Here is a 19,519-nt window from a genome sequence, read left to right as displayed (position 1 = left end):
AACAGAGACACACACACACACACACAACATGCACCCACCCACACTACAACCCACATACACCCATCCACCACCACCCACCAAACACACACACACACACACACACACACACACAACATGCACCCACCCACACACTCAACCCACATACACACCCACCACCACCCACACCAAACAGAAACACACACACACACACACACACAACATGCACCCACCTACACACACCAACCCACACACCACACCCACACACCAAAACAGACACACACACACACACACACACACAACATGCACCCACCCACACTCAACCCACATACACACCCACCACCCACACCAAACAGAAACACACACACACACACACACACACACAACATGCACCCACCTACACACCTGCTAACCCACATACACCCCACCCACCACCCACACCAAACAGAAACACACACACACACACACACACACAACATAACCCACCCAACCCACATACACCCACACACCAAACACACACACACACACACACACACACACATGCACCCACCCACACACCAACCCACACACCCACCACCCACCCACACCAAACAGAAACACACACACACACACACAACATGCACCCACCAACCCACATACACCCACCTACCACACCAAAACAGAGACACACACACACACACACACACACACAACATGCACCCACCTCTGGCACAGTTTGAACCCACACATACACCCACCCATCACTCTGCACCAAAAACAGAGACACACACACACACACACACACACACAACATGCACCCACCTACACACTCTTTCCACAACTCCATACACCTAACACTTCACTTCCACGTATACACCCAAACAGAGAGACACACACACACACACACACACACACACATGCACCCACCTCCACACTCAACCCACATACACCTGTACTCACTCACACCAAACAGAAACACACACACACACACACACACACACACACAACATGCACCCACCCACACACTCAACCCACATACACCCACCCACCACCCACACCCGTGTGTAAAACAGAAACACACACACACACACACACACAACATGCACCCACACACTCACAACCCACATACACACCCACTCACCCACACCAAACAGAAACACACACACACACACACACACAACATGCACCCCACACACACCAACCCACATACACACCCACTCACCACCCAAACAGAAACACACACACATTGTCCACACAACATGCACCACCCACACCAACCCACATATACACCCACTCACCCACACCAAACAGAAACACACACACACACACACACACAACATGCACCTACACACCAACCCACATACACCCACCACCTACCCCACACCAAACAGAGACACACACACACACACACTAACATGTGGCACCCACCTACACACCAACCCACACACCTACCCCACACCAAAAACAGAGACACACACACACACACACACACACAACATACGCACCCACCCACCAACCCATACACCCACTCACCCATAACTAAAACAGAAACACACACACACACACACACACACAACATGCACCCACCCACACACCAACCCACATACACCCACCACCACCCACACCAAACAGAAACACACACACACACACACACACACAACATGCCCACCCACACACCAACCCACATACACCCACCCACCACACACCAAACAGAAACACACACACACACACACACACAACATGCACCCACACACTCACAACCCACATACACCCACACCCACACACACACACACACACAACATGCACCCACCTCCACACACCAACCCAAGGCACCACCACCCACACCAAAACAGGAAACACACACACACACACACACACACAACATGCACCCACCCACACCAACCCATACACCCACCTACTCACCTCACCACACCAAACAGAAACACACACACACACACACACACACACAACATGCAACCACCTACACACCAACCCACATACACCCACTCACCACCTACACCAAACAGAGACACACACACACACACACACACAACATGCACCCACCTACACACTCAACCCACATACACCCACCCACTCACACACTCAAACAGAAACACACACACACACACACACACAACATGCACCCACCTACACACTCAACCCACATATACACCCACTCACCCACACCAAACAGAAACACACACACACACACACACAACATGCACCCACCCACACTCAACCCACATACACCACCCACCACCTCCCACACCAAACAGAAAAACACACACACACACACACACAACACATGCACCTGCACCTACACACCCCAACCCACATACACCCACTCCACCACCCACACCAAACAGAAAAACACACACACACACACACACACACAACATGCACCCACCCAGCACATTCTTCAACCCACATACACCCACCCACTCACCCACACCAAAACAGAAACACACACACATGCTAACACACTCTAAACCCCACACCCCACCCACCCACACCAAACACACACACACACACACACACACACACACAACATGCACCCACCCCACACACACTCAACCCACACACACACACCCACCACCACCCACCACACCAAACAGAAAAACACACACACACACACACACACACAACACATGCACCCACCCACACACTCAACCCACACACACCCACCACCCACACCTGCAACAGAAACACACACACACACACACACAACATGCACCCACCCCACACCAACCCACACCCACCCACCACACCAGAAACACACACACACACACACACATGCACCCACCCCACACACTCCAACCCACATACACCCACCCACCACCCACACCAAACAGAAACACACACACACACACACACACAAATATGCACCCACCACACCAACCCACATACACCCACCACACCCGTAAACAGAACACACACACACACACACACACAACATGCACCCACCCCACACACTCAACCCACATACACACCCACCACCACCGCACACCAGAAAAACACACACACACACACACAACATGCACCCACCCCACACCAACCCACATACACCCAGACTCACCACCTACACCAAACAGAGACACACACACACATGGCACAACATGCACCCACCTACACACACCAACCCACATACACCCACCCACCACCCACACACCCGCTAAAACAGAAACACACACACACACACACACACACAACATGCACCCACCCACACACCCAACCCACATACACCCACCTACCTACCCACACCAAACAGAAACATACACACACACACACACACACAACATGCACCCGCCCCACACACTGGGAACCCACACACACCACCCACCACCCACACCAAACAGAAACACACACACACACACACACACACAACATGCACCCCACCCCACACACTCAACCCACATACACACCCACCACCACCCACAAAACAGAAACACACACACACACACACACACAACATGCACCCACCTACACACACTCAACCCACATACACACCCACCCACCACCTACACACCAAACAGAAACACACACACACACACACAGCAACATGCACCTCCACCCCACACCAACCCACATACACACCCACCACCACCCACACCCAAACACATGCACACACACACACACACACACAACATGTGCACCCACCTACACACTCAACCCACATACACCTCCACCCACCCACCCACACCAAACACACACACACACACACACACACACACACACACAGTGCACCCACCCACACTCAACCCACACACACCCACTCACCACCCACACCAAAAAACATGCACACACACACACACACACAACATGCACCCACCCACACAACCCACACACACCACTCACCTACACCAAACAGAAACACACACACACACACACACAACATGCACCCACCCCACACACACTCAACCCATACACCCACTCACCACCTACACCAAACACACACACACACACACACACACAACATGCACCCACACACACACACACACACACAACCTAACATAAGTAATTTTGGCTTAACATAATTTTACAAGAACATCAAACACAATCACAATAATATGGGACAGCCTGTAGATTCACACCCTGCGGTCACACATTGATTGGGTCTTGATTGGGATATGCTGATTGGTTACTGTGATTGGGTATTTATAGTTGAAAATACCTCGTGAATGATGGTAAGAGGTGGAGCTTTCGATGCCATACTGTAGTGAAACCTTGATATAATGGACTTTCATCGATATATGGTTCATTAGATGGGTTTTGACATCTCAGTTTAGGTAGCTTGAAACTATCTTTGAGACACCCTGTACATGTGTTGAACTATAAACCCTGTACATGTGTGTGTGAACTATAAGACACCCTGTACATGTGTGTGTGAACTTACCCTGTACATGTGTGTGTGAACTATAAGACACCCTGTACATGTGTGTGTGAACTATAAACACCCTGTACATGTGTGTGAACTATACACCCTGTACATTGTGACAACCCTGTACATGTGTGTGAACTATAACACCCTGTACATGTGTGTGTGAACTATAAGACACCCTGTACATGTGGTGTGAACTATAACACACCCGCACATGTGTGTGTGAACTATAACACACCCTGTACATGTGTGTGTGAACTATAAGACACCCTGTACATGTGTGTGTGAACTATAAGACACCCTGTACATGTGTGTGTGAACTATAAACACCCTGACATGTGTGTGTGAACTATAAGACACCCTGTACATGTGTGTGTGAACTATAAAACACCCTGTACATGTGTGTGTGAACTATAAACCCTGTACATGTGTGTGTGAACTATAAGACACCCTGTACATGTGTGTGTGAACTATAAGACACCCTGTACATGTGTGTGTGAACTATAACCTCTGTACATGTGTGTGTGAACTAACACCCTGTACATGTGTGTGTGAACTATAACACACCCTGTACATGTGTGTGTAACTATAAGACACCTGTACATGTGTGTGTGAACTATGAACACCCTGTACATGTGTGTGTGAACTCACACCCTGTACATGTGTGTGTGAACTATAAGACACCTGTACATGTGTGTGTGAACTATAGACACCCTGTACATGTGTGTGTGTGAACTATAAGACACCCTGTACATGTGTGTGTGAACTTTAACACACCCTGCACATGTGTGTGTGAACTATAAGACACCCTATACATGTGTGTGTGAACTATAAGACACCCTGTACATGTGTGTGTGAACTTTAACACACCCTGTACATGTGTGTGTGAACTATAAGACACCCTGTACATGTGTGTGTGTGAACTAAGACACCCTGCATATGTGTGTGTGAACTAAGACACCCTATACATGTGTGTGTGAACTACACACCCTGTACATGTGTGAACTATGTGACCAATAACACACCCTGTACATGTGTGTGTGAACTATAACACACCCATGTACATGTGTGTGTGAACTATAAGACATGTGGTGTGTTATATGTACATGTGTGTGTGAACTATAACACACCCTGTACATGTGTGTGTGTGACGTACATGTGTGTGTAACCACCCTGTACATGTGTGTGTGAACTATAAACACACCCTGTACATGTGTGTGTGAACTATAACACACCCTGTACATGTGTGTGTGAACTATAAGACACCCTGTACATGTGTGTGTGAACTATAACACACCCTGTACATGTGTGTGTGTGAACTATAAGACACCCTGTACATGTGTGTGTGAACTATAACACACCCTGTACATGTGTGTGTGAACTATAAGACACCCTGTACATGTGTGTGTGAACTATAAGACACCCTGTACATGTGTGTGTGTGAACTATAAGACACCCTGTACATGTGTGTGTGAACTATAAGACACCCTATACATGTGTGTGTGTGAACTATAAGACACCCTGTACATGCACTGCCGACCTATACGCAATCAAAACACACACACTCCTCACACAACAAACACCGTGCATAATTTAACCGTCGACAATAACAACAAGACGCCATACACACCCTAACCAAATATCGCTCGTTTTATTTTGGTCAATAAACCCTCATCTGATTTGCTCTGGCGTTCAGATGAGGCCGCGGAGAACCGAGACCCACTAGGAGACGCGGTTTGACGATCTCCTGGGGGTTGAGGAGGCGGAGTCTCCTCTTCAAACGTCCTCTTCTTTCCTGTGGGGTCATGAGAAGTTGTTTACCAATCACTCACACACTAACTCTGGTCTGTCTCTAGTCAAGCTAAGTACACTTCTGTGGGCACTATAGACGACTCGTGAGAACTGATGCAAATTGATGTACACTGACGCAAATTGATGTACACTGATGCAAACTGATGTACACAGGGCTAAGTTAATACAAAAATCACCTTAAATGAAGAAATAATCCATAATATATTGTTTCAGAGGATAAACGGTTGTATACAGGGTGGCTCATACAACACACACACATATGTACAGGGTGTCTCAAAATATACTCCCTTATGTCTGTATATCATATATTAAATTAACAAATATTACATGTTAGTTTAGGTTTGGTTAGGTTAGGTTACGTCACACTAGACAACAGGACCCATCATACACACCGTCCTTGGCGTAGGTGATGCCACTTATCGTCCCCGGGGTGTCCATCTCCAGCTCCGCCAGGGCCGTCAGGAGGGCCGTCTGCTCCTGGGTCAGCTTGGTCGGGATCTTGATCTTGATGTTGACGTAGTGATCGCCGTAGCCGTGGGAACTGACCCGTTTCACCCCCTTACCCGTCAAACGGATTCTGGTGTGAGACTGTGTGCCTTGGGGGATCTGGAGGGGAGAAAATGATGTCGGTTTAGGGTCTGTTAGATGTTAAACCTCCATCTAATGAACTACAATGGCCCCTCGGTTAACGAGCACAATTCGTTCCAGAAGGTTGCTCGTTAACCGAAAAATTCGTTACCGAAAACATTGTTTCAATTGGTTTTTGGGCAATTGGTTCCAGCTCACCGAAAATTACATACAGACTAAAAATAAATGCAGTAAAGTACACTTACATTGAGGTGTGCAGGAAGAAGGCTCCTGGTTGATGATGATGGGAATTAGAATGGGGGTGGAGGAGAAGGGAGAAGAGAAGGCATTGGGGTGGAAGAGAAGTCACCCCATGCCGCCATTTCACCCATAAAATTTTAGTTCACTTGGTGTAATTCAAGATTATTTTCTTTAAATCTACACTGCACTGCATTATATATTATCAATATGGAAAATATATTTCAAAATTACCAATAATTTGACTGGAAACACAGAAAAAAGCGTTAATGTTGAAGAGAGTCTCAAACAAGATGTTCCTTCCTCTGAACCTGTAAACAAACTGACGCCAAGCTTGGTGTGTTGAGTGGCTGTTTGGCGAGCAAAAAACTAGTTTCCTGTACTTCAATTATGTTCAACAATTGTTAAATTGACTAAAAAAATTTTTATAAAACTTTTAAAATTATTAAATAGCACAACCTTCTTGATATTTACTAAAATGGTAAGGAATTTAAGCCGTAAAACCGATTACTGTATTGGCGGACTAATACTACAGCTGGTGAGCAAGACGAACCCTAAACTACAGAATAAACACGGGGAGAGAGGCCCGCTATAGGGAGGTTTTCTAATGCGACCCAACGTGGTAATGTCCTCGTGAAATTTCTCGTATCCTGGTTGCACCGCCGAGAGCCGCCTGGGCCAGAGAGATGGTCGTGGTCCGTAGGTACGCCGTCAGCCCGCCGGAAGTGAAGTCGCCTTAAGGACGCTGATGCGAACATTTTCCGCCGACAGTCATCTTAGGTCTGTCCGCCCTCAACGCCTGTAATAAATAATATCATAAACTTGTGCTTAAACCTCAATTTAATGAACTATATAGAGATGAAAGTCCATTATATCGAGGGTCAGTTAGATGTGAAACCTCAATTTAATGAACTATATAGAGATGAAAGTTCATTATATCGAGGGTCAGTTAGATGTGAAACCTCAATTTAATGAACTATATAGAGATGAAAGTCCATTATATCGAGGGTCAGTTAGATGTGAAACCTCAATTTAATGAACTATATAGAGATTAAAGTCCATTATATCGAGGGTCCGTTAGATGTGAAACCTCAATTTAATGAACTATATAGAGATGAAAGTCCATTATATCGAGGGTCCATTAGATGTGAAACCTCAATTTAATGAACTATATAGAGATGAAAGTCCATTATATCGAGGGTCAGTTAGCTACGAAACCCCACCAAACAGCAGAGAGACAAATCCATTATATGAAAATTTTATGCACGTACAGTCGTTGCTTTGTTATTGTTTACATACCCGCTGGTACAGGCACGGTGACGGTCTTCCTCTGTACGGTCTGACCTTTGCCCTCACACTCAGAACACGGGTATTTGATGTGCATTCGTGTTCCATGACAATAACGGCAAGTCTGACGCATGACGAACGGCCCTGTGGAAAGCTTGGTGTTAATGGTGGTGGTGGTGGTAGTAGTAGTAGTAGTAATAGTAGTAGTAGTAGTAATAGTAGTAGTAGTAGTAGTAGTAGTAGTAGTTCCATAGTAGTAGTAGTAGTAGTCATTTTTATATACAGTAATTCTCAAATTATTCATACTTCACAAAATTAATTACCCCTATCAAATTAATTACATCTAATTAAATACCCATCTAAATTAATCACCTCACCTGTTGAAATAGTCTCCATGCCAGTTCCATTACAGTACTGACACCTAATTGCCTTGGTCCCTGGTTCACATCGGCTCCCTGTACATTTGGGGCAGATATCGACGGTATTCAGAGTCACGTCTTTGTTGATGCCACGAGCCGCTTGCGAGAAAGTCAAATTAATCGTTATCTGTTCGGAGCAGAGTTATTGAAGGGACGAGGGGACGGGGTGTTATGTTAATGATATTTACACAGCGTAAGTTTTGTTTTCATAACCTTATTTCAACCTATGGATTACACTTTCCGACTAATTGCTCTCCTGGTGATGATTAACCCCTAAATGCCTTCTTGTCCAGGTAAACGACGCAGCCAGTTAACCAGAACACACACAATTATCACAGCCAATCAGAACACACACAATTATCACAGCCAATCAGAACACATACAATTATCAGAGCCAATCAGAACACACAATTATCACAGCCAATCAGAACACACAATTATCACAGCCAATCAGAACACACACAATTATCACAGCCAATCAGGAAAAACACACAAACGACGACACTCGACTCGCCTCTTGTGCAGCGCCGAAGCCAAACGCCGACTCTGCAAAATCCTGATCTCCCATATCCACTCCTGATCGGCGGAAATCACCAAAGATCTTCCTGAACAGCTCCTCTGGGTCGATGGTCGTCTGATAGTTCCACCCCGATTGGAATGGGTTCCCCGCTCCGCCCATTCCGCCCGCCCTACCCATCTGTTCTGTCGTGTGGCCCATTGTGTCAGATTACGCTTCTTCGCCGAGGACCTGCGGCACGCATAAGGAGATTTGACGCATATGAGTTGGGGATTTGACGACATGAGTTGGGATTTGATGTAATATGAGTTGACGACTATGCGAGTTGGATTTTATAAATATGGAGTTGGGGGATTTGGATTTATATGAGTTAGGATTACATTAATGACCCAGGCTTATACATACATTTTATGAAAGCTATAATTAATACCAAATAATACGATCTATAATAAAATACACACAAAAAATTTATCAATCCCAAGATAAAATAAAAACATCGAAAAAATAAAATCGCAAAAAATAAAATACAAAAATATCCGTTACTAAAAAATACAAGAATATCCGTCGCTAAAAAAATACAAAAATATCCGTCGCTAAAAAAATACAAACACCCGTCGTCTAACCTCATAAGCCTCTGAGACCTCGGTGAATTTCTTCTGGGAGCCGGGATCATTCTTGTTGACGTCTGGATGGTATTTCTTGGCTAACTGGTAGTACGCTTTCTTGATGTCTTTAAGCGAGGCGTTCCGAGACACCCCTAGGATGTCGTAGTAGTCGCGTTGGCCGTGCCGTGACGACGTGTGGAAGTGGAGTAGACTGCCTTGGGGTCTGGTCAGTTTGCCTGTGGTGAACATAATGATGATGATGATGATAATGATGATAATGATAATAATAATAATAATAATAATCATGATAATAATAATAGTAATAATAATAATGATAATAATAATAATAATACGTTCTTTACTAACATATGCCTAAATATAGTAATTATAAGAAATATAATAAATTATTCCACCTGAAGAAAAAAACCCAAGAAAAAAATAAAATAAATATTAAAAAATAAACGAAATTCCTGGATTAGGTTTTTAAATCCGACCTTTAATTAGCCATTTAAACCCCATAACAACCTCACCTAACTACCAAATCACCATAATAACCTCACTATAATGACTAACAACCCTTAACAAGCAGATAATAATAAGACATGAGGTTATAGAGGAAATATTACGTAATTTATATTATAGTTGGGAGCAGACGACGTCACTTGAGTCACACCTCTCAACTCACCAGCGTTAATTAAGCCTCCGAGTAGTTTAACACGTCCCATTTTTGGTGATGATTTACATAATAAGTATAAGCTAACGGTTGATGTCCTAAACAGCCTTATTTGACAGGTTAAAGCTGGGTTATGAAGGGTTTTAACCACGGCTAAGTGGCGAAGGTTAATCACGCCGGCCGCCATGTTGTTGTCCAACAGCTGAGGAAACATTCACCATTAACCAAATATTTTTAATATATTTTAATATTATAATAAATTTAGAGTTAATAAGCGATAAATAAGACCAAATAAAATAATTTTATCTCAGTTAAATTATTTTTTCTTATTATTTAACGTATTGTGATATAAATATTTTTGTGCTTAAATGAATGTTGATAAGACTAGTTCCCTGCTGTAATACGAGACAACAGGTGTGTGTATCAGCTTGTACAGGGATTTATTTACATATAAATACATCTATGCATACATAAATACATATATACATCTATACATACATATATACATACAGTTTACTAAGTTTATTGTTTATGTGTTTCATATATGACATGCCAGAAGCTATCTCCTCAATACAAATGTTTAATATCAGTTATTAAGCAAATTTAAGAACAAAATTTACTATTAATAACTATAAAAATAAATAAATATAATTAGGAGAACATAGAGATTATATATATATATTAGTTCTCTAAAATAAATATAGAATAAACCGAAATAATTTTTTTAAGGGAAAACGGGCCAATAAATTCCCAGCAGAAGCGACAATGAAGATCAAAACAGAGAGGAGGAAGAGTAAACGTTTAATGCTAAAATTATACCACGAATCATACCTCAAACCTATATTTTGTTTCAATTAAATCTAATAATTAAATCAATATAATATAAATAAATATAAATATAAATATAAATTCTATATCAATGTACTTCATGTGAATTATTAACATTTTATTCATTACATACAAGAAAATAAAGCAATGATTTGCCTTGTTTGCAGTGAATTAATTAATATAATCTAAAACAAGTTAATATAAATTCAATTAAAGATTATAGATTAATATATTTTAAGATTATCAATAAATATTTTTTATCGAATATTTATTAGATGCGTCGTCGTGTTCGTTGTGTACTCTTAACATTAACATCTTAGGGGGGAAGACGCGTCGGAGTACTATCGTCTCGTGTGTTAATTTCTGCCATTAATTCTTTTCCTATTGACGTAACATCCTCTCTACACCTTCCCAGGGATTAATACAACTCCCCCAAGGTTAATTAACCAGGTAAGTTAGTCAAATAAGGCTAAATAACGTTAAAACAAGGTAAAATATATCTGGGCTGAGTCTCCTTGGAATTATTTTATGACCTCGTATGTATATATGTCATCTTATCTCTGTAGTCTAATTAACTATATTTAACTATAATGGCAACTAATATAATTAATTTTCAACTATAATTGACTATAATCACTCGGAATATTAAGGTATTTAGGACAAAGGTTAATTAGTATTTAAACCTTGAACTTTGACATTATTTTAACTCAGTCTTATATTTATTTTATTTTTTATTTGTGATTATTGTATTTTAGGTGTTGTATTGTGGATAATATATTGTATTTTGCTTTATTTTCATACAACTCTAGATAGATAGGTAGAGATACTGTTTAAATAAAGTTAGATACATAGAACAATTGTAATAAATTTTCCATTATATCGAGGTTCATTAGATGTGGAACCCCCATCTAACGAACTAGAGGCAAGGGGAAACTCCATTATATCGAGGTTCATTAGATGTGAAACCCCCATCTAACGAACTAGAGGCAAGGGGAAACTCCATTATATTGAGGTTCATTAGATGTGAAACCCCCATCTAACGAACTAGAGGCAAGGGGAAACTCCATTATATCGAGGTTCATTAAACGTGAAACCCCCATGTAACGAACTAGAGGCAAGGGGAAACTCCATTATATCGAGGTTCATTAAACGTGAAACCCCCATGTAACGAACTAGAGGCAAGGGGAAACTCCATTATATCGAGGTTCATTAGATGAAACCCCATCTAACGATCTAGAGGCAAGGGAACCCATTATATCGAGGTTCATTAGATGAAACCCCCATGTAACGAACTAAAGGCAAGGGGAAACTCCACGATATCGAGGTTCACAGATGTGAAACCCCATCTAAATCTAACTAGAGGCAAGGAAACTCCATTATATCGAGGTTCATTAGATGAAACCCCATCTAACGAACTAGAGGCAGGGAACCCGATGAGTATCGAGGTTCATTAGATGTGAAACCCCATCTAACGAACTAGAGGCAGGGGAAACTCCATTAGGTATCGAGTGTTCATTAGATGTGAAACCCCATCTAACGAACTAGAGGCAAGGAAACCCATTATATCGAGGTTCATTAGATGTGAAACCCCCATGTAATGAACTAGAGGCAAGGGAAACTCCATTATATCGAGGTTCATTAGATGTGAAACCCCCATGTAATGAACTAGAGGCAAGGGGAAACTCCATTATATCGAGGTTCATTAAACGTGAAACCCCCATGTAACGAACTAGAGGCAAGGGGAAACTCCATTATATCGAGGTTCATTAAACGTGAAACCCCCATGTAACGAACTAGAGGCAAGGGGAAACTCCATTATATCGAGGTTCATTAGATGTGAAACCCCCATCTAACGAACTAGAGGCAAGGGGAAACTCCATTATATCGAGGTTCATAATATATAAAATAGTAAACTCCATTATAACGAGGCTCCACTTAACTGGTCTAATTATTCTTTTATTTACAGCTGCCTTAAGCCATGGGAAACCACGCATCGTCGGGCGAACGGGGGACCAGGAACAAACCCGGGGACTCCTACCCCCCATACTCGCCTGGGAGGATCGACGGCCAGGCCTTTACTTTCGATAAACACAAGGGCCAGAAGGTACTCGTGCAGCAGCCGTCCGAGGAGGAGCAAGAGCCCGTGGTCATAAAGCCTGACGTGACCAGGGTATGTGTGTGTGTGTGTGTGTGTGTGTGTGTGTTATTTTGGTTAGGTTTGGTTAGGTTAGGGTTGTGTTAAATTAGACTAGGTTAGGGTTGTGTTAAATTAGGTTGGGTTAGGTTAGGTTAATCATACACTCATCATATTAATCCCTTCACAATATAAACACACCCGGAAAATTTTATTCACCCCAGAGCAGGAAATTTTACCCACCCCGCAGAGAGACCCCAGAGAGAGACCCCACGGACAGACCCCACAGAGAGACCCCACGGACAGACCCCACAGACAGACCCCACAGAGAGACCCCACAGACAGACCCCACAGACAGACCCCACAGAGAGACCCCACAGAGAGACCCCACAGACAGACCCCCACAGAGACCCCATGACAGGCCCCACAGACAGACCCCACAGACAGGCCCCCACAGAGAGACCCCCAGAGAGACCCCACAGAGAGACCCCAGAGAGACCCCACAGACAGGCCCCACAGAGACCCCAGAGAGACCCCACAGAGAGACCCCACAGACAGGCCCCACAGACAGACCCCACAGAGACCCCACACAGGCCCCACAGAGAGACCCCACAGACAGACCCCACAGACAGACCCCACAGACAGGCTCCCCACAGACAGGCCCCACAGAGAGACCCCACAGACAGGCCCCACAGACAGACCCCACAGACAGGCCCCACAGACAGGCCCCTACAGAGAGAGACCCCACAGGAGAGACCCCAGAGAGAGACCCCACAGAGAGACCCCACAGACAGACCCCACAGACAGGCCTCCCACAGAGAGACTCCCACAGACAGGCCCCCACAGACAGACCCCACAGACAGACCCCACAGAGAGACCCCACAGAGAGACCCCACAGAGAGACCCCACAGACAGACCCCACAGACAGACCCCACAGACAGGCCCCAGAGAGAGCTAGATATTTTATTAACCACAAATTATTAACACAGAGTTTACACTAAAATTGTACATCAAATGATTCAAATTCTTTAAAACACCAAATAATAATAATAGTTCACCGATTCAACAAGTAACACTAAAACAAAGGAAAATCACGGGTAAATAAAATAAAAAATTAACTACAAAATAAACTAAAAAAAAATGAAATACTTGTGGGTAATGGCGTCTCTGTGTGACTCCTAACTATATACAGTATGCGTGAAGTATTCGACGAACTGCACGACAGACGGCTTCATAATCCATTCTTACAGATAGAAAATATAGTTGAGGTACTATAATGCCGTACATCTATCGGGAGTGGTGGGGGGGAACTCTTCAACAACATGCCATTGGGATTGAATAACACCACATGACACAATCTCTCCAGTGGTGCAGACAGACATGGGGTTCTGTCTAGTCTGTTCGTCCTCTGCACCGAGGTAACGACCACAAGCTGTCATCTGTGTCCATTATACTCGTTCTGGCTCATTCACCTTTGTCTTTGTGTTATAGATTACATGAACGTCAAAATTTGTATTGATAGTCTTGTATAATTTTACTATACTTGAGTTTGTGTTTCAGCGTGTGTAAGGTTGTTGAAACATCATTAATATCACTAAATAAAAGACGGCGTACATATATTGACGTGGGCACACAGCATTGATGGTACGGACGAGTGGATCGTCTACCATTTCACTTATTTCCGTCCATATCCCCGAGAAAGATTCACGCTGCTTAGCTATCATGAGGGCATATAACAGGTCCACCATCTATAAATCATTGCTGGTCTGTTTTCCTGACACTTATTAATTGTTTATTACACCACATACAAAGTTTATTCAGAGGTGTAATGTCACCATTTAATTAGGATTCACAGCAATATAATAAGGTGGACGTCAATCCTGCATCAAATATCTTTTTCTTGACAAAAAGGGGATATTATTGTTCTTGTTTACAAATACGACAAACATATGTGTATGACGCATCTTGGTTTGTACGTGAACTTTAATTGTTGTTGATAATGACCCGTCAGAAGTAAACGGGCTGCCCAAATACATGTTCTGGTCACACTGTTATGCCATCAACAACTAATACACAATGGGTCAAAAGCACCCCTCAAATACCCCAGATTAAACTCATTTCACGATCACAGGAAGGAAAGGAGAATGAAGACCCGGTGCCGATCAGATCTCGACCAAACTTGTTGCAGAGTAACAAGAAGATGCTGCCGTTCGTTATCAAGTGGGGCGGGGGAGGAAACACCGTGTCCATCGCCGGGACGTTCAACGAGTGGCAGCCAATCCAGATGGTGAAGAGGTACGATAATGGTCGATTTTTGTGGGTGTTTTTTGTTTTGATTACGTGACGATTTGGAGTTGTAGCCCGTTTGGTCGTTAAGCTTAATCATCCCGTAATCTAACCTGTCCTAATCTATCCTAACCTGATACAGTATAACCTAACATAATATAACCACCAATCAATATTCTATAATTCCCGCAAAAAAAAATTACTAAAGGCGGGTTGTTTACATGAATCATATCCCATCGTTTCAGTGAGAAAGACTTCGTGGCAATCGTCGACCTCCCAGAAGGCCAACACGAGTACAAATTCCTGGTCGACGGGGAGTGGAAAATGAACCAGAACGAGAAATCCTGCACTAACGAAGTGGGGACCCAAAACAACACCATTACCATTAACGAGAGCGACTTCGACGAGTTTGAGAACGCGCTGCTCCGTGACCCCAACGACAAGAAGGAACGGCCCTTTGGTAATCAGTCCGGCAACAAGGAGAAGACAGAAGGTGGGGTTAGGTTAAGACGAAGGGTGGGGTTAGGTTAAGACGAAGGGTGGGGTTAGGTTAAGACGAAGGGTGGACGAAGGGTTTAAGACGTTAAGACGAGGTTAAGACGAAGGTTAAGACGAAGGGTAAGGGGTTAAGGTTTAAGACTAGGGTGTTAGTTAAGACGAAGACTAAGGTGGGGTTAGGGTTAAGACCTAAGGTAAGAGGTTAAGACGAAGGCTGGGGTTAGGTTAAGACGAAGGGTGGGGTTAGGTTAAGACGAAGGGTGGGGTTAGGTTAAGACGAAGGGTGGGGTTAGGTTAAGACGAAGGGTGGGGTTAGGTTATTTTGGGGGAGAGATTGAGAGAGAAAAAGAGAGAGAGAGAGAGAGACATACAGAGAGACTGAATTTGAGAGATTAAATACCCTAATGCTGACCTAACCCTACACACTTCACCACCACATATCGTCTTTCTCCCGCAGAAGATAAACGGGAGGAGTTTAGTCAAGAGATTCCCGAGTACCAACAGTCCGAGAAGATTCGTGGACCCCCGGTGTTGCCCCCACATCTCCTGCAAGTCATTCTAAACAAGGACACGCCCATTTCCGTAAGTCGGGTATTTATTTGTCGTTTTTCATTAGCCCCGTAAGTGGTAATTTTTATTTTTTTTTATTTCTCTTATGCGATAATTTCTACCATATGGCACGGATAGTTGACACCGGGTCACGGCAGAGAACGTAAACAAACGAGGAAATTGGCCGTAGAACGATGATAGTGACGATGATAATGAGTTTTGCCACAATCATCATTTACTCACTATTGTTTATTTAATCTTCCGACGTGTTTGTAGAACCTATTTTACTCAATTCTGTAGATCATTAACTAACTAAATCATCTGTTGTACAATAAGATAAAACATTTAAGAGTTAATTATATAGTGATTGAGACTTACACTTGGTTTTGTAATTAAATAAAATGGTTCTTAGAGGTTTAATGCATGTTTATTACTAGAATTTATTAGCCTTTAAAATTAATTATAAAGTATTGTAGAATTGAAAGGTGTTCTATGACTATCTGTTCCATTAATTAGTTGTATTAATTAATTTATTGTCACACTCTTCTGTCTGCTGTAGTTTGGTTCACCTGAAGATTAGCCTCTCTCTCTCATACAAAGCAGAACAACCCCCCCCCCGGCCCCAAACCACACTCACCCCGCCCGCCCCCATGCCTCTACCCTAAACGGTGCATTTAAACAAATCAAGCTTCTCTCGGCAGTGCGAACCGACGCTTCTCCCCGAGCCGAATCACGTCATGCTCAACCACATGTACGCGCTCAGCATCAGAGACGGCATGATGGTCCTGTCGACATCTCACCGCTACCGTAAGAAGTGCGTCACGACTCTCATCTACCGTCCCATTGAGTAGCTCTCACGGCGTCGACTCTACGGCCGGGCGCAATCTGACAGTCTACATGCCATTGGTGCCTCTACATCTGGGCGATATATGAGAGTCTAAGTAACACTCCAGGCCAATATGAGTCTTGGAACATCTGGAGATTAGACACCCCAGTTTATTTCACCTGATGATTGACCACCATAATGCTGACCTAACTTAACCATGCCTAATGCTAATCTAACCTGACTTAATGTAACCTAACCTAATTTAATATGACCTAAACTAACCTGATGTTACCTCATCTAATCTAACCTGAGCTGACCTAACCTAATCTAATATGACCTAAACTAACCTGACATTACCTGATCTAATCTAACATGACCTAACCTAATCCAATCTAACCTGTTGCAAACCTAACTTAACCTAATCTGACCCAACATGACCTAATCTAACCTCACCTAACCTAATCTAACCCAAAATATTTAATCATCAGGTGAAATAAACTGCGATCGACTAGCCAATCACCCCCCTACCCCCTGACAGCTAACCGCGACCTGTGCTATTTGGATCCAGCCAACCGATCGAACATTAATCAGTGCGTGGAAAAACAGACTCCTCCCCCCCCCCCTCATTTATAGATTGACTCGAGTCCATAAGTGGTAATTCGGATCCATTTAAGTGTGTACAGTGACTTATGATCATTTATTAACCACTATTAATGTCCAGGGAATTTATTAATGCTCTGTGATCACAAGTAAATATTGCCTTGTATATATCTTTTAGAATTAAGGTCAGGAAGAATTAATTTGCTGTGATTTTTGGGTTTTTTTTCGAATTTATGCTTATTAAGAATTTCAATGGAATGTTTAATAATGGCATTTATAGATTGGAATTTTTTTGCACAATTGAGGTGGAATTTTTGCTTATTAAAATGTTCAGTGGAATTTTAATGGCATTTATAGATTGGAGTTATTGTATATTGGAATCTTTGGCACCGTTGATCTGTCAGAATTTGTGTACGGTGAATTTCTGTTCCATATACCTGTTGGAATTTATGTACATTTGAGTTTATTGTTTTAAATATTTACTAACTAGAATACACTTGAACTTTTAATACCATCTGATGAGAATTAATAGATTATAAAATTTGAACTTGTAGTGATGTGAGCTATTGAGAATCATTTGTTGTTTGTTAGGAAGGAACTGATTTATTAAGGTCAGGAGAGGTAGGGTGGTGTGTGTGTGTCTCAAATGTGTCCAGGGTTTAATCCCTGGACAGGTTTGAGAAGGGTGAGATCTAGTGTTGTACTACCAAACATGTCGGGTTTTCTTCACTACTACAGTTTCCTACCGTACTAACACCGGATATTAGAGGTCATAACGAACTAACTAACAACACCCCCCCAACCGCCGAACGACTAACGACTGACGAGCGGCGTACTGGTTCATTTTCACAGCGAACGATACTGCAACATTATGTCACATTTATCATTAATTCCGTCACCCTGGTATTATTAACTAACATAAATGATGTATATTTTGTACTTATAGAATTAAATAAACGTACAGTACAGATGTATGAAGTGTGATCCAAGAGTTCCCGGTCTGGCTTCATATTACAGAGAAACTTTAGTCATCCTTCAAATACTCACTAGAGTCCTCAATGCAGTCCTAGATCACCACTCCATCCATGATCTTCCCCTTGAGGTATAACTATATCTTGGAGAACAGCCAGAACTCACAGGGGCCTGATCTGGAGGGGGATGGGGGGGGGGGCCTCTGGTATGTTGTGTTTCACCAGACAATTATTCAGAGGAGAGAGTGCGTGCAGGTGGATTGTCAGTCGTAATCCAGTTAACATTTCCATACTAGAGGTCCGACCGCTTGGCAGTCTCATGGACAGACCTGACATTTTTCTGGACATTTACATAA

The 19,519-nt window shown here is 43.1% G+C and overlaps 3 protein-coding genes across 3 annotated transcripts; 1 reads left to right on the top strand and 2 right to left on the bottom strand.

Moving 5' to 3' along the window:
- Window positions 1-5,931: 5,931 nt before the first annotated feature.
- On the bottom strand, window positions 5,932-6,793 carry LOC121857534 (protein tumorous imaginal discs, mitochondrial-like; the record flags this gene model as incomplete). Its single annotated transcript, XM_042353617.1, has 2 exons — window positions 5,932-6,128; window positions 6,538-6,793. Coding segments are annotated over 2 exons (420 nt in total), but the record flags the coding sequence as incomplete, so codon positions are not given.
- A 933-nt stretch (window positions 6,794-7,726) lies between these two features.
- On the bottom strand, window positions 7,727-10,667 carry LOC121857524 (protein tumorous imaginal discs, mitochondrial-like). The gene is given in 6 exon segments (XM_042353609.1): window positions 7,727-7,769; window positions 8,270-8,401; window positions 8,635-8,803; window positions 9,191-9,424; window positions 9,817-10,034; window positions 10,484-10,667. Coding segments are annotated over 6 exon segments (951 nt in total). The 5' UTR covers window positions 10,659-10,667; the 3' UTR covers window positions 7,727-7,746.
- Window positions 10,668-11,612: 945 nt separating this feature from the next.
- On the top strand, window positions 11,613-17,817 carry LOC121857484 (5'-AMP-activated protein kinase subunit beta-1-like). Its single transcript, XM_042353557.1, has 6 exons — window positions 11,613-11,749; window positions 13,266-13,469; window positions 15,565-15,728; window positions 15,965-16,212; window positions 16,675-16,799; window positions 17,468-17,817. Exons 2-6 carry the CDS (start codon window positions 13,278-13,280, stop codon window positions 17,615-17,617), a joined length of 879 nt encoding a protein of 292 aa, XP_042209491.1. The 5' UTR covers window positions 11,613-11,749; window positions 13,266-13,277; the 3' UTR covers window positions 17,618-17,817.
- Window positions 17,818-19,519: the final 1,702 nt, after the last annotated feature.

The sequence above is a fragment of the Homarus americanus genome, unplaced genomic scaffold (genome assembly GCF_018991925.1).
Source record: "Homarus americanus isolate GMGI-L3 unplaced genomic scaffold, GMGI_Hamer_2.0 scaffold19065, whole genome shotgun sequence".
In the NCBI taxonomy this organism is placed as follows: domain Eukaryota; kingdom Metazoa; phylum Arthropoda; class Malacostraca; order Decapoda; family Nephropidae; genus Homarus; species Homarus americanus.
The sequence above is the reverse complement of the archived record's forward strand: the minus strand, read 5'-3'. Positions and strand labels throughout refer to the sequence as shown.